Raw genomic sequence first — 15559 nt, forward strand, 5'->3', positions numbered from 1 at the left:
CTCCCCTGCCAACGAATTTGTGTGCAGATAGGAGGTATTGGGGGGGACAAAATCTGGAATTTATGCCGTTTGTTCGGGCTATTGGCTGGCGAAAATGGGCAGTGTGGAGGGGCAACATGATAATATTGGTGAAGATGTCTGGAGCTATGTTTGGAAGATCCGTGGTCCTCCAAAACTCCAACACTTTATTTGGAGCGCCGTGAAGGGGAATTTGGCTGTCAAAGCCAGGCTCCATTACCGCCACATTGTGAACGAGAGCTCGTGCCAGATTTGTGGGGCTATAGAGGAGACAATCATACATACACTCTTTGAATGTGTGGCTGCAAAAGAGATATGGGAACATAGTGATCTAAAGGCGAATTTGGTGGATGCACCAAATGACTCCTTTGTGGCTCGATGGGAGTGGCTTATGCGCAAATACACACCTGAGGTGCTTTGCTCGATGGCTGTGCTGATGTGGGCTTCGTGGAGATGCAGGAATCTTCTAATTTTTGGAGACGAGAGACCCAATTTCGTGATGCTGGCAGCGGGGTTCTGCAAATTGGTGCAGGACTATAACTCCTACGCAAGTAAGGTTATAGTGCGGGCTATTGGTCCAGCTAGCATTACTAGCTGTGATAGGTGGCTGCCTCCTTCCCCTGGGTGTGTTAAATTTAACACGGATGCTTATGTTCCTAGTTCGGGGAGTGCAGGACTTGGTGTGGTGGGGCGTAATGCCGAGGGTGTTCTCGTGTGTGCTGCAACGAAGAGAGTATATGGCTCACAACCGGAATACATAGAAGCGATGGTTGTTTTATATGCTTTGAGATTGGCGAGGAGATTGGGTTACAAGTCCATTTGGATCGAATGTGACGCGGTAAATGTGGTCAAGCAGGTGAATGCAAATAGCGGAGGTCTTACCCCTTTATTTGTTATCTATGATGATATTAGGATTGATAGAGCTTGGTTTGATAGTTGTGTCATTACTCATGTTAAACGTTCTTGTAATACCGTTGCCCATCTAGTTGCGAGGTGGGATACGGTAAATCACTCCGAGTATGTACGACTTGACTCTTTCCCCCAAAGTATTATGACTTTGGTGGGATTAGATGCTTCTTAATAAATTTGCTCTATCGATTTCTTTCAAAGAAAAAAAAATATTTTCAAAGCTATATTAAATAGGATAGCTTAAAAAAGAAAAAAAATATATGACATCATCTTTGCATTTTGGAGGGGAAAAATTAAATAAAAAAGTGACACATAGGCAGTGATGAAATCAACGATCTATAATACTTAATATAAAAAAATTGAGGCTGCCTAATTTGATTGTAGTAACCTTGAAATATTCTTTATTGAGACTCATAATACTTAATTGGGACTGTTTTCATTAATTATAATAACCTTCAAATATTCTTTATTGGGACTTTATAATACATATGATAATGAAATCTTTAGAATAACTAATATACAGCACGGTGCTAAGCTTGATTGCTAGGTGGAGGATGAAATAAGTGGCATTGTGATGTATAATTAAAGCCTAAGATTAATTCAATTAAACAAAAATTAGTATTCTATTCACCCGATTTTCACTGATTAGTACTTATCTTAACTTATCTGAACTTACCTAAACTTATTTTAAGTTAGTAGACCTTATTAAAACTTAACTTAGTTGTAATTTAATTTGTGCTTGGTTAACCCTTATCAAAACTTATTAAACCTGAACTGAACTTATATGATGAACTTATTACACTTGAAATAAGTGAAAATAAGGTGAATAGAATTGACCCTTAATGAGGCTCCCTAATTTGATTGCAATAATCTTTATATATAATCTATCAGGACTTTATAATACTTTATTAGGAATGCCTAATTTGACTATTACAACTTTCAAATATTCTTGATTGAGACTACATAATATTTAATAGGAATACCTAATTTGATTGAACCTTTATTATTCTTAATTGCCTATAACTATGTGCCGGTCAAATTGTAACACTTAAAAAAACACGGAGGGAGTACATAATACTTTTTTTTTTTTTTAGGAAAAGGGAGTACATAATACTTAGGGTGTGTTCTATTCACCTAATTTTCTCTTATTAGAACTTATCTGAACTTACTTGGACTTATTCGAACTTAGTAGATCTTATTACTCCGTAAAACTCATTTTAGTTGTAATTTATACTTCGGTAACCCTTATCGATCATAACTTATTAAGCCTGAACTGAACTTATTTGAACTTATATATAATACCTAAAATAAGTTAAAATAAGGTGAAATAGACCCTTAGAGTGTGTTCTATTAATCAAATATTCACTAATTTAAACTTGTCTTAACAAATCTGAACTTATTAGACCTGATTAAAACTTAATTTAGTTGTAGTTTAATTTGTACTTGGTCAACCCTTATCAGAACTTATTAAACATTAACTGATCGAACTTATTTGATGTGCTTAATCTTTTTTAATGGGTGTATTCAATTCACCTTATTTTCACTTATTTCATGAGTAATAAGTTTAGATAAGTTCAGTTCAGGTTTAAAATATGCTATAAGGGTTAGCCAAGTACAAATTACAACTGAATAAGTTTTAATAAAGTCTAATAAGTTCATAAGTTCAGATAAGTGAAAATCAGGTAAATCGAACACATCCTATATATTTAAATCGAATACTATCCCCACCTTCTTAATTTTAGAATAATGTTTGCAAGATTGAATTATTTGCATTTGAGCATATTGTATCATTTTGTAATCAAATAGTAGGCAATATGGCTATATTTTAATTTAGAATTTAATTTAAATACGAGTAGAGGATTATTGTTCATTTGACATTACACAATAAATTACTGAGTAATATTTATGATATTTTATCTCAAGTAAAAAAAATAATTTGTTTTTTGTAAAAAAAATATAGTTTTTTTTTTTTGAAAGAAAGTTTTGTTTTAAAGAAGTAAATTAATTTGGTTTTCGAAAAAAAAAAAAGTAAATTAATTTTATTTTACGAAAGAACATATGTAGCAGTTTCCTTGAATCATGGATTCATGATTATATTTTTATCAAAATCCATCCTGAATTATCTCAAAAAAAAGGAAAAAAAAATCAAGTGGTTAAAAGAAACAAAAATAAAGTCCTTTACAAAAAAAAAAATTAAAATTAAAAAATGAAACGTGTTAGTTTTCAATTTTTCCTAAAATCATGTTTTTTTTTTTTTTTTTTTTTTTTTTTTTACTAATTCTAAATATATCTTCACATTTAAATTTACAGTATTAATTTTTGCCAAATTTTTGTTTTTTTTTAATTTATTTTTTTTGAATAGAAAATTTTTGGAGGAAGAATATTACCAATTTGATTAAGTAAATAAAATATCATGATCTTATTTAAGGCAAAGATAGTGGAGAATTAGTCAATTAGAGACCTCCAATTTTTTTTTTTGGATTTATTCATTTTTTTTTTCCAAAAATAAAATTAATGGGCAAAAATTTTTATTGCTTTTTTGTTTTTTTATTTAGAAAAAAGGAAATAACTGCGGATTATATTTACGTGATAGTTAATGACTTACATTCATCAATGAAGGATTAGACTTAAAACATATAATTGATGTCATATTGCAATTTATATTGACTAAAAAAACATAGACATTAATGTGATGATTATAATTTAATTTTCTAATTCACATAATTGATGATGATGATAAAGTTTGAAATAATTACAGGTTAAGGTTGACAATGGAGGTTTTTTTTTTTTTTTTTTTTTTTTTTTATTATTATTTTTTTTAATAAGAACCATTGATGAAAAGGTTGAGTTGAACATAATTGAAACTAACTTGAGTTGAACACAATGGAAACTAACGCTAATTACATGCATATGAATATTTATTCCTTAATAATTTAACCAAACAACACTTTAATGAATTTTTTATTTTTAGATTTTGGAGGATGAATGTTTTTGTTGTTGAAGATGAAGGTTTGATGAAGATGACAAAGGTTGAATATGATATTCATATTCATACAAATTACAAAGGTTAATAATGTGAAAGATGATTTAGGTTGAAGATGGAACGTTTAAAATTTGTTAAATTTTTTTTAATAAAAAAATATTCATGCTCAAAAAAAAAAAATATTAAACAAACAATCCCTTGATGACTGTGTAGCTTAGGTGTTGAATTGGGTGGCTAGGATTAAACAACTAATATATCAAAGGTTCAAATTTAATCTTTAAGTGTAGTCGTCCGTAGTTTTCCGTAGTGGACCACTACGCTATAATTTTATCATAACATATCCTAAAAAGAATGATGAATGCACACTAAATAAAATGTAAGAGGTAGAAAAACATACCTGAGTAAGTGGCGTATCGTGCGATCACATGAAGAACAGTCTCATCAAAACCATTCACATCCGTAATGTCATAATTTTTTAACGCAGATATATGACCCGCAGTCCAAGATCCATGCATAATAATCGCCCAAATTGATGATGTATCATTGTCATCGATTTGCAGCATCGCCCAAAATAAAGAGATAATGTTAGTATTACCAACCCGTGCTGCTTCATGAAGGATTGTATCCCCTCTTGTTGAATTTCTCACCATCCACGGTGGGCTTTTATCATCCCAAACAGTCCATATACGAATACACAACTTAAAGAAATTCAATGCATGATCAGAAGGTTGAAGCCTGGCAGCAATATGTAAAGGTGTATCCCCTTTTGAGTCCTCCTTATATATTAAGGGAAAGGTCCCAGTTTTGAAAGCACTCTCAATGAAGGAAAATTGATGATGTCGAAGGGCTATATGAATGATATTACTTCCATCTGGGGTTTGGGCTGTTTTCTTTTCATACGGTGAATTATGTATCCCCATTTGTAGCTGCCTCATAAAGCATGTCATCCAATGTAGTTTCTACACTCAGTAATTGATTCATGAGTTTCTTCTGCAAAACGAATAATGCATGCGATAATTAACATTAGGAATTGATAAAACTTATATACTGTTTATGGTAATTAGTGACAATAAATTGATGAGATGGATTACTAGGATTTGAGGAATGTCTGATCCATTTGAAATCATGTACCATACTGACTTTCCATCATTGTTCTTCAGGTGTACAAATAACTCCTTCATCTTTAAGCTTGATTTTGCGTTGATGAAATGTTTGATGAAACATTGTACAACCTCAAAATTACGATTCAAGATGCCAACATGTAATGGTGTGTTTCCGTCAATATCTTGTGATGACATTAGGTCACTCATAACAATGGAATCATCTCCCAGTTTTTTTAAGAGCGATTCTAACTCACCAATCACTCATACGTATTGATGTAGGAAAAAAATTGTAAATCCAAAAAGCGACTAAGGTTTGGCCAGAGTGTGCTGCTCTTAAAATTGGGGCGAAGCCATCTACGTCGCGCATATATGCAGCAAACCCACTTTTATAGATGATTTCATTCCCATGCACTACCTTCAACATGCAACAACATAATCAGGAAGCAAGCATATAATTCCTCCATTCGTAAATACATATTTTTTTTTTTTTGCTAATCGAAAAATCAACAAGAATGGATATTTTATAGACTAAAATAAATTCCTTTACTGCTAAATTCACATAGTATTGTCAATGCACAATTGGACATAATTTTTTACTTTTTTATATTAGCAGATTTGTAATGAAATAACTCAAAGAGACCAGCCATTAATTAGTACAATTAGGTCTCCTTTCTTACTCACTAAATGACAAGTTTAAGGGCGTGTTCGGCGCTAGCTTTTGATTAGCTTTTAGGTAGCTTTTAGTGGTTTGACGACCATGTCAAACCACTACTCAACAAAAAATGTGAGTGTTTGGCAAAGTTATGGTTCAAGTAGCTTTTAGTGGTGGAGGTAGCTTTTATTAAAAGCTAGGATTATTAGCTTTTGAAGTTAGAGGTAGCTTTTGAAGTAGCTTTTGAAAATTTAATGTATAGCTTTAAAAATAAAATATTGATTCTTAAATGTAACAGCTAGTCAACCACTACTTTACCGAACAATCATACCTAAATTATCTTTTTTCACTGCTAACAGCTTGTTGACAGCTAATAGCTATTTCCACAGCTCACAACTATCTCTAAAGCTACAGCTACCTTCACAGCTACATTTTGCCGAACATACCAAAGCCAAAATTTAGGAGACAGACTAGACTTCATATTTTACAAGTCTCTTTACTTCTTTCTATAAAAAACCTTCGTTGACTCCTTATAACTGCTAATGTTATTAGCGATATGATTTTAATATAAAGCTGCTAATGACTTTTCAAACCAAAATAAAATAAAACTCTTTATAATCGGTCCTATGTGGACAATATTTTTTGGAGAAAAGACCCTTTATATTTGATCCTATATGTAACGATATTTTGGGAATTTGTTTTATAATCGATGCAAAATGGAAATTAATTTTTGTTTCGACAATATTAAGGATTATCATTCAAGCATTACTGATAGATATTATACGCCAATTTTACAATATCTACAACTTTGTATTCATCATACAAAATCGTTCATGACCTTTGATTTGTAAATGACAATCACAGCCGTCCAATTTGTTGACCATCATTTTTTATTTTTTTTTGAGAAAACGTATTAGGTGTCTTATATTAATAATTTATCCATCAAAACATAAGGAAAAACCTCACAAGTACTATGGTTCTCCCATACTTACTTAACTCCATAAGGCGTCAAAACGGTTAAATCGCTAATTAAATTATATGCAACGGTATTGCCATCCTGTTTAACATGGCACCATAAAACAGAATATCATGAGCGATTTTAAGCTGTTGACCATCTTAGTTCCAACAAAATAATGAAATAAAAATAAAAATAAAAAATTTTCCGATGAATATCGTTTCAAAAAAATTAGATTGTTGAATGAAGACATTATAAATTTCAAACTAGTTTTTATCCCGTGTAATACACGAATGAAATGAATTTTTAATTATGTAAGTATAAACTCGTATTATATTATTAATATATTAAATATTTATTCTAAAATATGAATAATTTAAATTCATATATAATATCTTGTTCATTTAAAAAAGAAAAGTGATGTAAATCATCAATAAATAATACGGAGTACTAAAACGAATAACAAGAATGACATGTGTCAATTACTGGTGCTGTTTTTTTTTCCCTCCATAATTCCCACTTTTTTTTTTCAATACCATCTACTACTTACTATAAAATTTGCACAAATTATTTAACATAGTATATAATTGTAATAATTTTGATTCATATATTTTCCATATATCTTATTTTGTCCATTTTAAAAATTTAAATTAGAGATGACAATTGTATCGTGTTGTGTTCCTATTCAAAATTAAACGGGTTGGGAAGCCTCAACACTAACCCGACCCATATTATGACTGTGACGTGTCGTGGCGACCTATTTAATTAAACTTGTTGAAAATTTTTGGCACAAACCTACTTTTTTCGTGTCCAGTTCGTGTCATGTTGTCGAGTTATGTTGTTACTTCAATCATACACGTGACGTGTTGTGTTCCTATTCGAACTTAAATGGGTTGGAAAGCCTCAATACTAACCCGACCCATATTTATCACAACTTTTTTTTTTTAAGAAAACTACCAACCTGAATTTTAAATAATAATAAAAAAAAAACCTATCATCCTATTCAAATAAATTAAAACAACTCCATAACTCCATATATATATATATAAAATGATTGTAAAAGGGAAATCAATTAAAGATGAAATGACATGAAGGTAAGAAGCAATCAAGCAAATACTATTTTTTTCAAAGACAAGAAAAAAAGAAAAAAAAGGAATATTTATATGGTGACAAGTGGCAGTTTGTATGACCTGTAAACTTTCATGTTATTAAATATTAGTATATACTAGGTTGGAATCCGTGCGATGCACGGTTTATATAAAACCTATTTTTAATTTATACATTTTAAAAATAAATCGTTATACATGAATATAAATAAGAATTATGTATATTTTTAAATTTTTAAATTTTTTATTTTCATCAAAATTATGATATATTATATATTCAACGTTGTCTAATTCATAATTCAATGTAGAAGTTCATTTATTCGTGTACTATTTAAAACTGTTTCAATTTCCTACGATAAATTGATATTTTTTAGTTGTAATGAAGAAGCTTCCAATATTTAAATTTCAAAAATGTTAAATATAATAGCTCTAAAAAAATGTTAAATATAATACTTCACCAATTGTGATGTGAGAATCGTGTAAAAAAAAATGAAAAAATTTATTGAATCGAGATATTTTTCTTTTGTAATATTTCACTCTCCATTTGGTATCATGTAGTTTAGTTTGTTTCACTAAAAAACCTTTGGCTCCTCAACTAACCAAAGCAATGGATTGAAGATAGAGTTCTCAACAGCTGAGCTGACCTGACCTGAAATACCGACTCTAACCCGACCTATTAACCGACCTGTCTGAACTTGAAAAAAATGGTGACCTGAACCCGACCTAAAACCAACCCTAGACCCGAGTCGACCCGAGTATTTGAGATTCGAACTCGAACATTAACCGACCTAGAGACGGCCCGAATGTAACCTGTAAATTATTGACCTGAACTGAACCCGACCTGAACCGAAATTAACCCAAACCCGTTTTAACCCGTCAAAACCCGAATTCAACCCGACCCGAATTCAACCCGACCTGTTTCTAACCCGAACCGAATTTAACCCAACCTGCTACAAACCCGACTCGAATTTCAACCCGACATGTTACAAACCCGACCCAAATCAACCCGACTTGTTATTGACCCGACCTAAATTCAACCCGACTTGTTATTGAATCAATATGTATAAGTCGTTATCTCATGTTGGTATTGGAACGTAAATTGAATCCTAACTCTATTCCTTCAATATTTCACTTTGAATTTTAAGAGGTTAGTTTCACAACATGTTTTTAGGGACGAATTTCAGGGAGGAAACATGTTTTCCGCAAATTATTGACTTGAACCGAACCCGACTTGAACTCGAGAATAACCCGACATCTGAAATGACCCGACTTGATTATAACCCGCAAATTATTGACTTGAACCAAACCCGACTTGAACCGGAGAATGACCCGACCTAATAATAACCCGTAACTAATTGACTTGAATCAAACCCGACTCAAACTAACCTAAGAACGACCTAACTCGTTTAAACTCGTAAAGACCTGAATTTAACCCGACCTATTTTTAACCTGAACCGAATAACCCGACCTTTTACTAACCCAAACCCGATAAGATGTATGACCCGACGTGACCCGACTCAAGCATGACCAAACCTGAACCCGACCCGCATATGTAATGACATTAACCCGTATTGACCCGACCTGAGATGACTCGACTCACACTAACCCGACCCGTTTACCCGAATTGACTGCTCTAATTAAAGACGAAGTAACTAAAGATACATGGATTCAATAAAAATAAAAAGATAATGAAAGTATCATGACATATCGTACGTGAAAAGCGCTAATCAATTCCACTATCTTTCTATGATGATATTTATTCCGTTTTAAAATTTTGATTTAACGGTTCATACAATGGAATAAAAAGATAAACTGTCAAAACAAATAGAGGGATATGATTACATCTAGAAAATCAAGGGTTAGGATTAAATCTAATACACTGTCTACCAAATTATTATACTACCGGCGTGTTCATATTTACTTAACTGAGGTGAACTGAACTGAGCTGAAATTAAATTAAATTAAAGTGTACAGGTCCTATTTCCAGTTTCTTGTTACTTACAACAATTTCCTAAAATGGATGGTTCACATTACTTGCACCTTTTTTTTCTTTCCACTTTTAGTAAGTTTTTGGGTGGAATTTGACTAAAATCCCCCCATTTTTTTTTTTGGATTTTTAGATTTTAACACCACAAAAACGAAAAAAATGATTTTTAACACTACAAAAAAAAAAAAAAAAATTTAACACCAAAATTTTTTATATAAAATTTGATTTTACCACCACTTAACATTTACTGTCCAAAAATCTGTTAAGTGAGATCCATTGTGCCACATGTCATCGTATTATTGGTTTAAAAAAAGGAAAAAAAAATCAAAACCCTAAAATAACCCAGCCAACCCCATCCCTACCGCCGGCCACTACCCCACACAAACACTCCCGTTCCCAGCCCCAGTCGCCGCAAACTCCATCCCCTACCTTTCCCCCTCCATTTCCGCCGCATCAAATTTTCCTTATATATATATACTAGTTTTGGATGGTTGATAATTAAAGTTTAGGATTATTAAATTATATTTTTAGTGATTCTCTATTATTTTTGTAAATAAATTAAATATATTATAAATTGATCTTATTTGGAAAATTAGTCTTACAACCACGTATTAATGTAGTTTTGAAAAATATTGCTGATTAAAAATCTTGTAAATTACTAGTGTAAAAAAATTTAAAATTTTAATTTGACTACAAAACTCCACTTTAGACCATTAATAACATTATATATCCCCTTAATCCACGTTTAATCCTTGATTAACCATTTAAAAGACCCAAATAAATAAATAAATAAAATAAAATTTATGGTGGAAATAGTATCGATTTATAAGATATTTATTCAAAGTTACGAATAAGTTTGTATATATGAAATATTAGAAGTATATCGATAATAAAACTCTATACGACATTTTTATATTTAAAATTCTATTCAAACGTCTTACATAGCATCATATGTGTCACGATAATACCTATTTGGTGTCGCCTACTTAGCTTCACACTTGGCGTAAAATTAAAATGTCATGCGTCGCTGTCTCGTTGCATTGGTGCAAGACTGACTTTATTTATCAGTGATATAATATATTAGATTAGATTTTAAGTATGAAACACCTTCCCGAAATCAAAATATAGGGGGAGGTTCTGGTGTCCACCTAAAAAGACCTTAATACCCTCCTTGCCTTATACTACACAAACAAATTAATGTGCCCCATCATCTTCTATTACAAATTATACACAATCTAAATCAAATAATTCTAAATTTTTAAATTTTTAACCAATGATTTTAATTAATGGATTAATTTTCAATTAATTATATCAAAATTTCCTTAATAACTATTAGATTATATTTTTCATATATCAATTTTCTCATTTCTAGTACAATCAATAATTACTTAATCAACTCAAAACAAAATTAAATTTTACTTTAGTAAGAGAACAGATACTCACCGAGTCACCGTTAAAACGATTGCAGTATTTTGCAAGCAAATGAAGAACAGTCTCACCGCTCTCGTTTATGTCTAACAGTGCTTCTTGGAGATCAGGATCAGTCTCAGTCTCCCAATGTAATAACTCATAGTTACTGGAGCGTACGGCTTCATGGAATATTGTATTGCCTCTGGAATTTTTCACCCTCCACGGCGGTATGCTTAGAGATTGCCTATTCTTATCAATCCAATGCTTTAGAGATTTCTTCACCACTTCCCTTGCTACATCCGATGGTACCCTGGCACCAATGTGCAGTGGAGTATCACCATTTGAGTCTTTCTGGTATATCATATTTGGATATCTGCTTAGTGCTCTCTCGAAGTACTCTGCTTTCCCATGATGTAAGGCGATATAAATGACATTGCTTCCATTTCCTTCAGAAATCAAATCATTTATATATTTGTCTCCATTATGTTGTAAAACAAACCCGTACTGGTCATTATTGGTGATCCTTCCCGTATTGAGCCTATCCATCATATTTTTCTACAAAGCATAAAGTACAAGTTAGTTTAAGTTTTGTTACTGCTAGAATACGAATGCAATTATAAAAGATACTAATCTTCATTTTCGCAATTCACTAATTGCACATGCAATAAAGTAACACAAATTATTCAATGCTCCACTTACCAATTATAATTGCAAAAAGACTTGCGTGGACCTAGTCCATAATAATGTTATTGTAGACCCGAGGTCTATTCACACGCAACTGACTTTATATTGAACATAGTGACCATTATTTTTAACATAGTAACCTTATTTTTAACCTAGTAACCTTTATTAAAACTACTACAACGTTTAATAATATTGTCAACTTGAAATACGACGCTATTACCCTAATTTTAATATAGTGACCTTTATTACTCATATTGATCAGTATATAAAATATTTCATTACAAAAATAACCATTTAGGCCTATATAATACCAAAATGATTTTTATTTCAATATAGTGACCTTTTTTTTAATTATAGTGACCCTTTTTTTTATTAATAAAACAACCATACTTTCTCTAATGTTAGTGGTCCACAATAAACTAGTGTGAACCAGGTCCATTTAAGAATTTGTATTATAATTGTCCAAATTGATTAAATTTAAATTTGGAGACTAGACTTTGTTTGATTCATCTAATTTTATACTTGTTCAAATAAGATTAGACAAAGTCAAAATCTCGTGTACAACGGGTGTACATTAATTTTATTGTAAAACGGTCAGTTTGGACATAACTTTAAGTATTTTTATGGTAACTTTAACCACTTAAAGGGAAACTCTTAATTAGTCGTTGTTTTGAATTTTATATTAATGTGTAATTTCTTATAGATACGTGACTACATATTATAAAATAAAGGCTAATATAATTAAAATACATTATAAGTTTTTTTGTAAGATAAAATTTATTGATAGAAAAATAATGACTTTTGCATTATAAAGGCTAACTTTAAGTAATTTAAATATAACTTTAACCAGTTTTACAATAAATTAATGTACACTCATTGTACACGACTTTGTCTTTGACAAAATAATTTAAAATCATATAAATTCAAACAAAATAATATAAAGTCTAAGTACATAAAATGTAATATATTTATTGTAAATTCAAAATTTTCTGTTCAAGTTTTCAAAAAAAAAATAAAAAAAAAATAAAGCTCGTTCAAAAAATTAAAATAAAATTGTAAATTTAAAAGAAAATTTTGTGAAAAAATATCTATTATAGTCTAGAATTTGCGAGAAACTACCTATTAAAAAAATGTTGAAATTGATTACCTAATTTTTGAAAAATGTTGTAATTTACTACCTTACGCCGGATTATGAAGGAGTTTGACCAAAATTCTCCGGCGTTGACTTGGTCACGTAACCATCACGTGACACTTAATGACCCTTTTCTTTCCCAAATTTTCTCACAATTTTCCCACATGATGGCCACCAAATGTCACGTGACCAAGTCAATGCCGAAAAATTTTGGTCAAACTTCATAATCCGGCGTAAGGTAGTAAATTACAACATTTTTCAAAAGTTAGGTAGTCAATTACAACATTTTTTTTAATAGGTAGTTTTTCGAAAATTCTAGACTATAATTGGTAGTTTTTCACAAAATTACCAATTTAAAAAAGTTCAAACAAATTAAATAATACTCTGTTTCAATTTATTGCAACATATACCTTGAATGAAAACTACAAATTATATGTTTTCATTTCTATCTATCTCTTTATGTTTCTCTCTCCTTTCACTACTCACAAACAATTTTACATGTATACATATGTGATTTTCTGAATTTTATATCAGAAATTACCTATTAAAAGCCATTTTTTGTGGAAAACTATATAATAAAATAAATGTTGTAAGAAACTACCTATTAAAATGAAAATATTGTAAAAGACTACCCTTTAATGGATTTTCACCATTGACTAAAGTTTTCGGCGTTGACCACCCACTTGCCAATCACATGACCTTTTAAAATCTTTCTTTTCCATGCCCCACCAACAATGCTACCTTCCTTATCATTACCCCAACATCGTACTATTTTGACCCACCACCATAGCACCCAATCAAGCCTCAAAACACCCCCAAAACCACCCTCATGCTGTCACGCATCCCAAAACCAACATGAGTTCTCAGGAGTCATGTGACCGAATATAAGGATGAAATTGGGATGTTGGCCTGGCACCAAATTGGGGAAATAAAAAAAAAGTTGGTTAATTTAAATCATGTGACCGGCCAAGGGTGATCAATAGGGGTAAAAGTATTTCGGATTAAAACCAAACCGAACCGAAAACCAAATCGAATTTGTAATTCAATTTGGATTTTTTTTGAATTCGAATTGGATCGGATTGAAAAAATTAAAAAATATGGATTATGGATTGGATTAGTTTAGGGTTTAAAAAAACCGAAAACCGAATTACAAACCGAATTTCGACCCAATACTTTAAGCCCATTTTCTTTTTAAAAGTATCTAACCACTTTCCCCTTTCATATATAAACTTAAAAAAAAATAACCTAATTATCAATTCTCCTTTCTCAATATCTTACTCTCTCACAAAGAATGTAGTTAACAAGAAATGGTTTTAGGAATTTTCAGGGTGAAGTTTGTGTTTCGGCTTTGAATGTTGCAAAAGAAAGGAACAAATTTCGGTTTGAATTGGACTCTAATTTGAAAAATCGAATTAATTCGGTTTGTATTGGATTGGATCGAATCTTAATTCGGTTTGGATTCAGATAGAGATTTACGAAACCAAATTAATTCGGATTAGATTTGGTTTTGGCTATAATCCAAACCGCAAACTTAACTTTCACCCCTAGTGATCAATGTCTGAGTAATTATTCAAAGACTAAAATCCGTCAATGTTCGTTTTAATAAGTAGTTTTTTACAACATTTTTATTTTAAAAGATAGTTTCTTATAACATTTAAATTGCTTTTAAAAAGTAGTTTCTGATTAAAAGTCTTCTTTTTAACATTGTTTGTCAGTTTTTTTTTTTTTTTTTTAAACCAGAATTTTACCTTGGTGAATACTAAACATAACATTGTTTCAAATAAAATGAAATTGAGGTAGTAATATAATTTCATATGATACAAATATAATTAAAAAAAAAAATCAAATGACTCAATTAAGAATAGCCTCATAGAAGAATAGTTGTACTTACGAGGTTTGCAGGAATGTCTGAACCAGATGTAATCAAATCGATAATTGTCTTCCCGTCATCATTTTTTAAGCTCAAAATCAAATCCTTCCTTTTTATTAATCGAGCCATTGAATATGTTGTAGCACGACCTGTTATATAGTCAGCACATGATTGGAGGATCAAGTATGCAAGATCAAATTCTCGATCCAAAATAGCCTTATGCAATGGTGTGTTTCCATCTTGGTCACATGAAACTATAAGAGCATCAACACCAGTTATTTCAAGGATCTTCTCACACATCCACAATGTATGGCCTTTATCGCTTGCATTAAAATCAGCCATTCTTAACCGCAAGTGGTGCAAAAAGTTCCTTCCATTCCGATCACGACATTCAATTGAATGTGTATGATTAGCTAGAATTTGATGAACAACAAGGACACGACCATACTGAGCTGCTCTCATTAGAGGGTTCATGCCTTGTAAGTCATGTTCAAATATAGCCAATGGATTTGCGTTGATCATTTCATCAATAAATTTTAGTTTGCCAACTGCATTATTGTTTTCATCATGCTCTAAGTCTTCTGGGAAGATTGCTCCTGCATACACATAAAAATTCTTACTGTGTTAATGTACTTGTTGACCCTTATGAGGTTTTGATGATGATGGTTGTGATTGAGCAAACTTCTATCTAATAAGGATTTTCTAGTGTTGTGATGTTTGCAAGTTTAGTAAACTCTGGGAGTTGAAGTA

The 15559-nt window shown here is 31.1% G+C and overlaps 1 protein-coding gene across 1 annotated transcript in view; it reads right to left on the minus strand.

The window, feature by feature from the left end:
* LOC110708442 overlaps nucleotides 1-15559 on the minus strand; it is a 41419-nt gene that overhangs the window by 10362 nt on the left and 15498 nt on the right. Inside the window, exons 2-5 of the mRNA XM_021886571.1 lie at nucleotides 14831-15405; nucleotides 11157-11678; nucleotides 5002-5428; nucleotides 4308-4900 (exon numbers count right to left, since the gene is read on the minus strand). Of these exons, the coding sequence (XP_021742263.1) occupies nucleotides 5264-5428; nucleotides 11157-11678; nucleotides 14831-15405 (1262 nt within the window). The 3' untranslated portion in view covers nucleotides 4308-4900; nucleotides 5002-5263. The remainder of the gene's footprint in view (nucleotides 1-4307; nucleotides 4901-5001; nucleotides 5429-11156; nucleotides 11679-14830; nucleotides 15406-15559) is intronic.

The sequence above is a fragment of the Chenopodium quinoa genome, unplaced genomic scaffold (assembly GCF_001683475.1).
Source record: "Chenopodium quinoa cultivar QQ74 unplaced genomic scaffold, ASM168347v1, whole genome shotgun sequence".
NCBI lineage: Eukaryota > Viridiplantae > Streptophyta > Magnoliopsida > Caryophyllales > Amaranthaceae > Chenopodium > Chenopodium quinoa.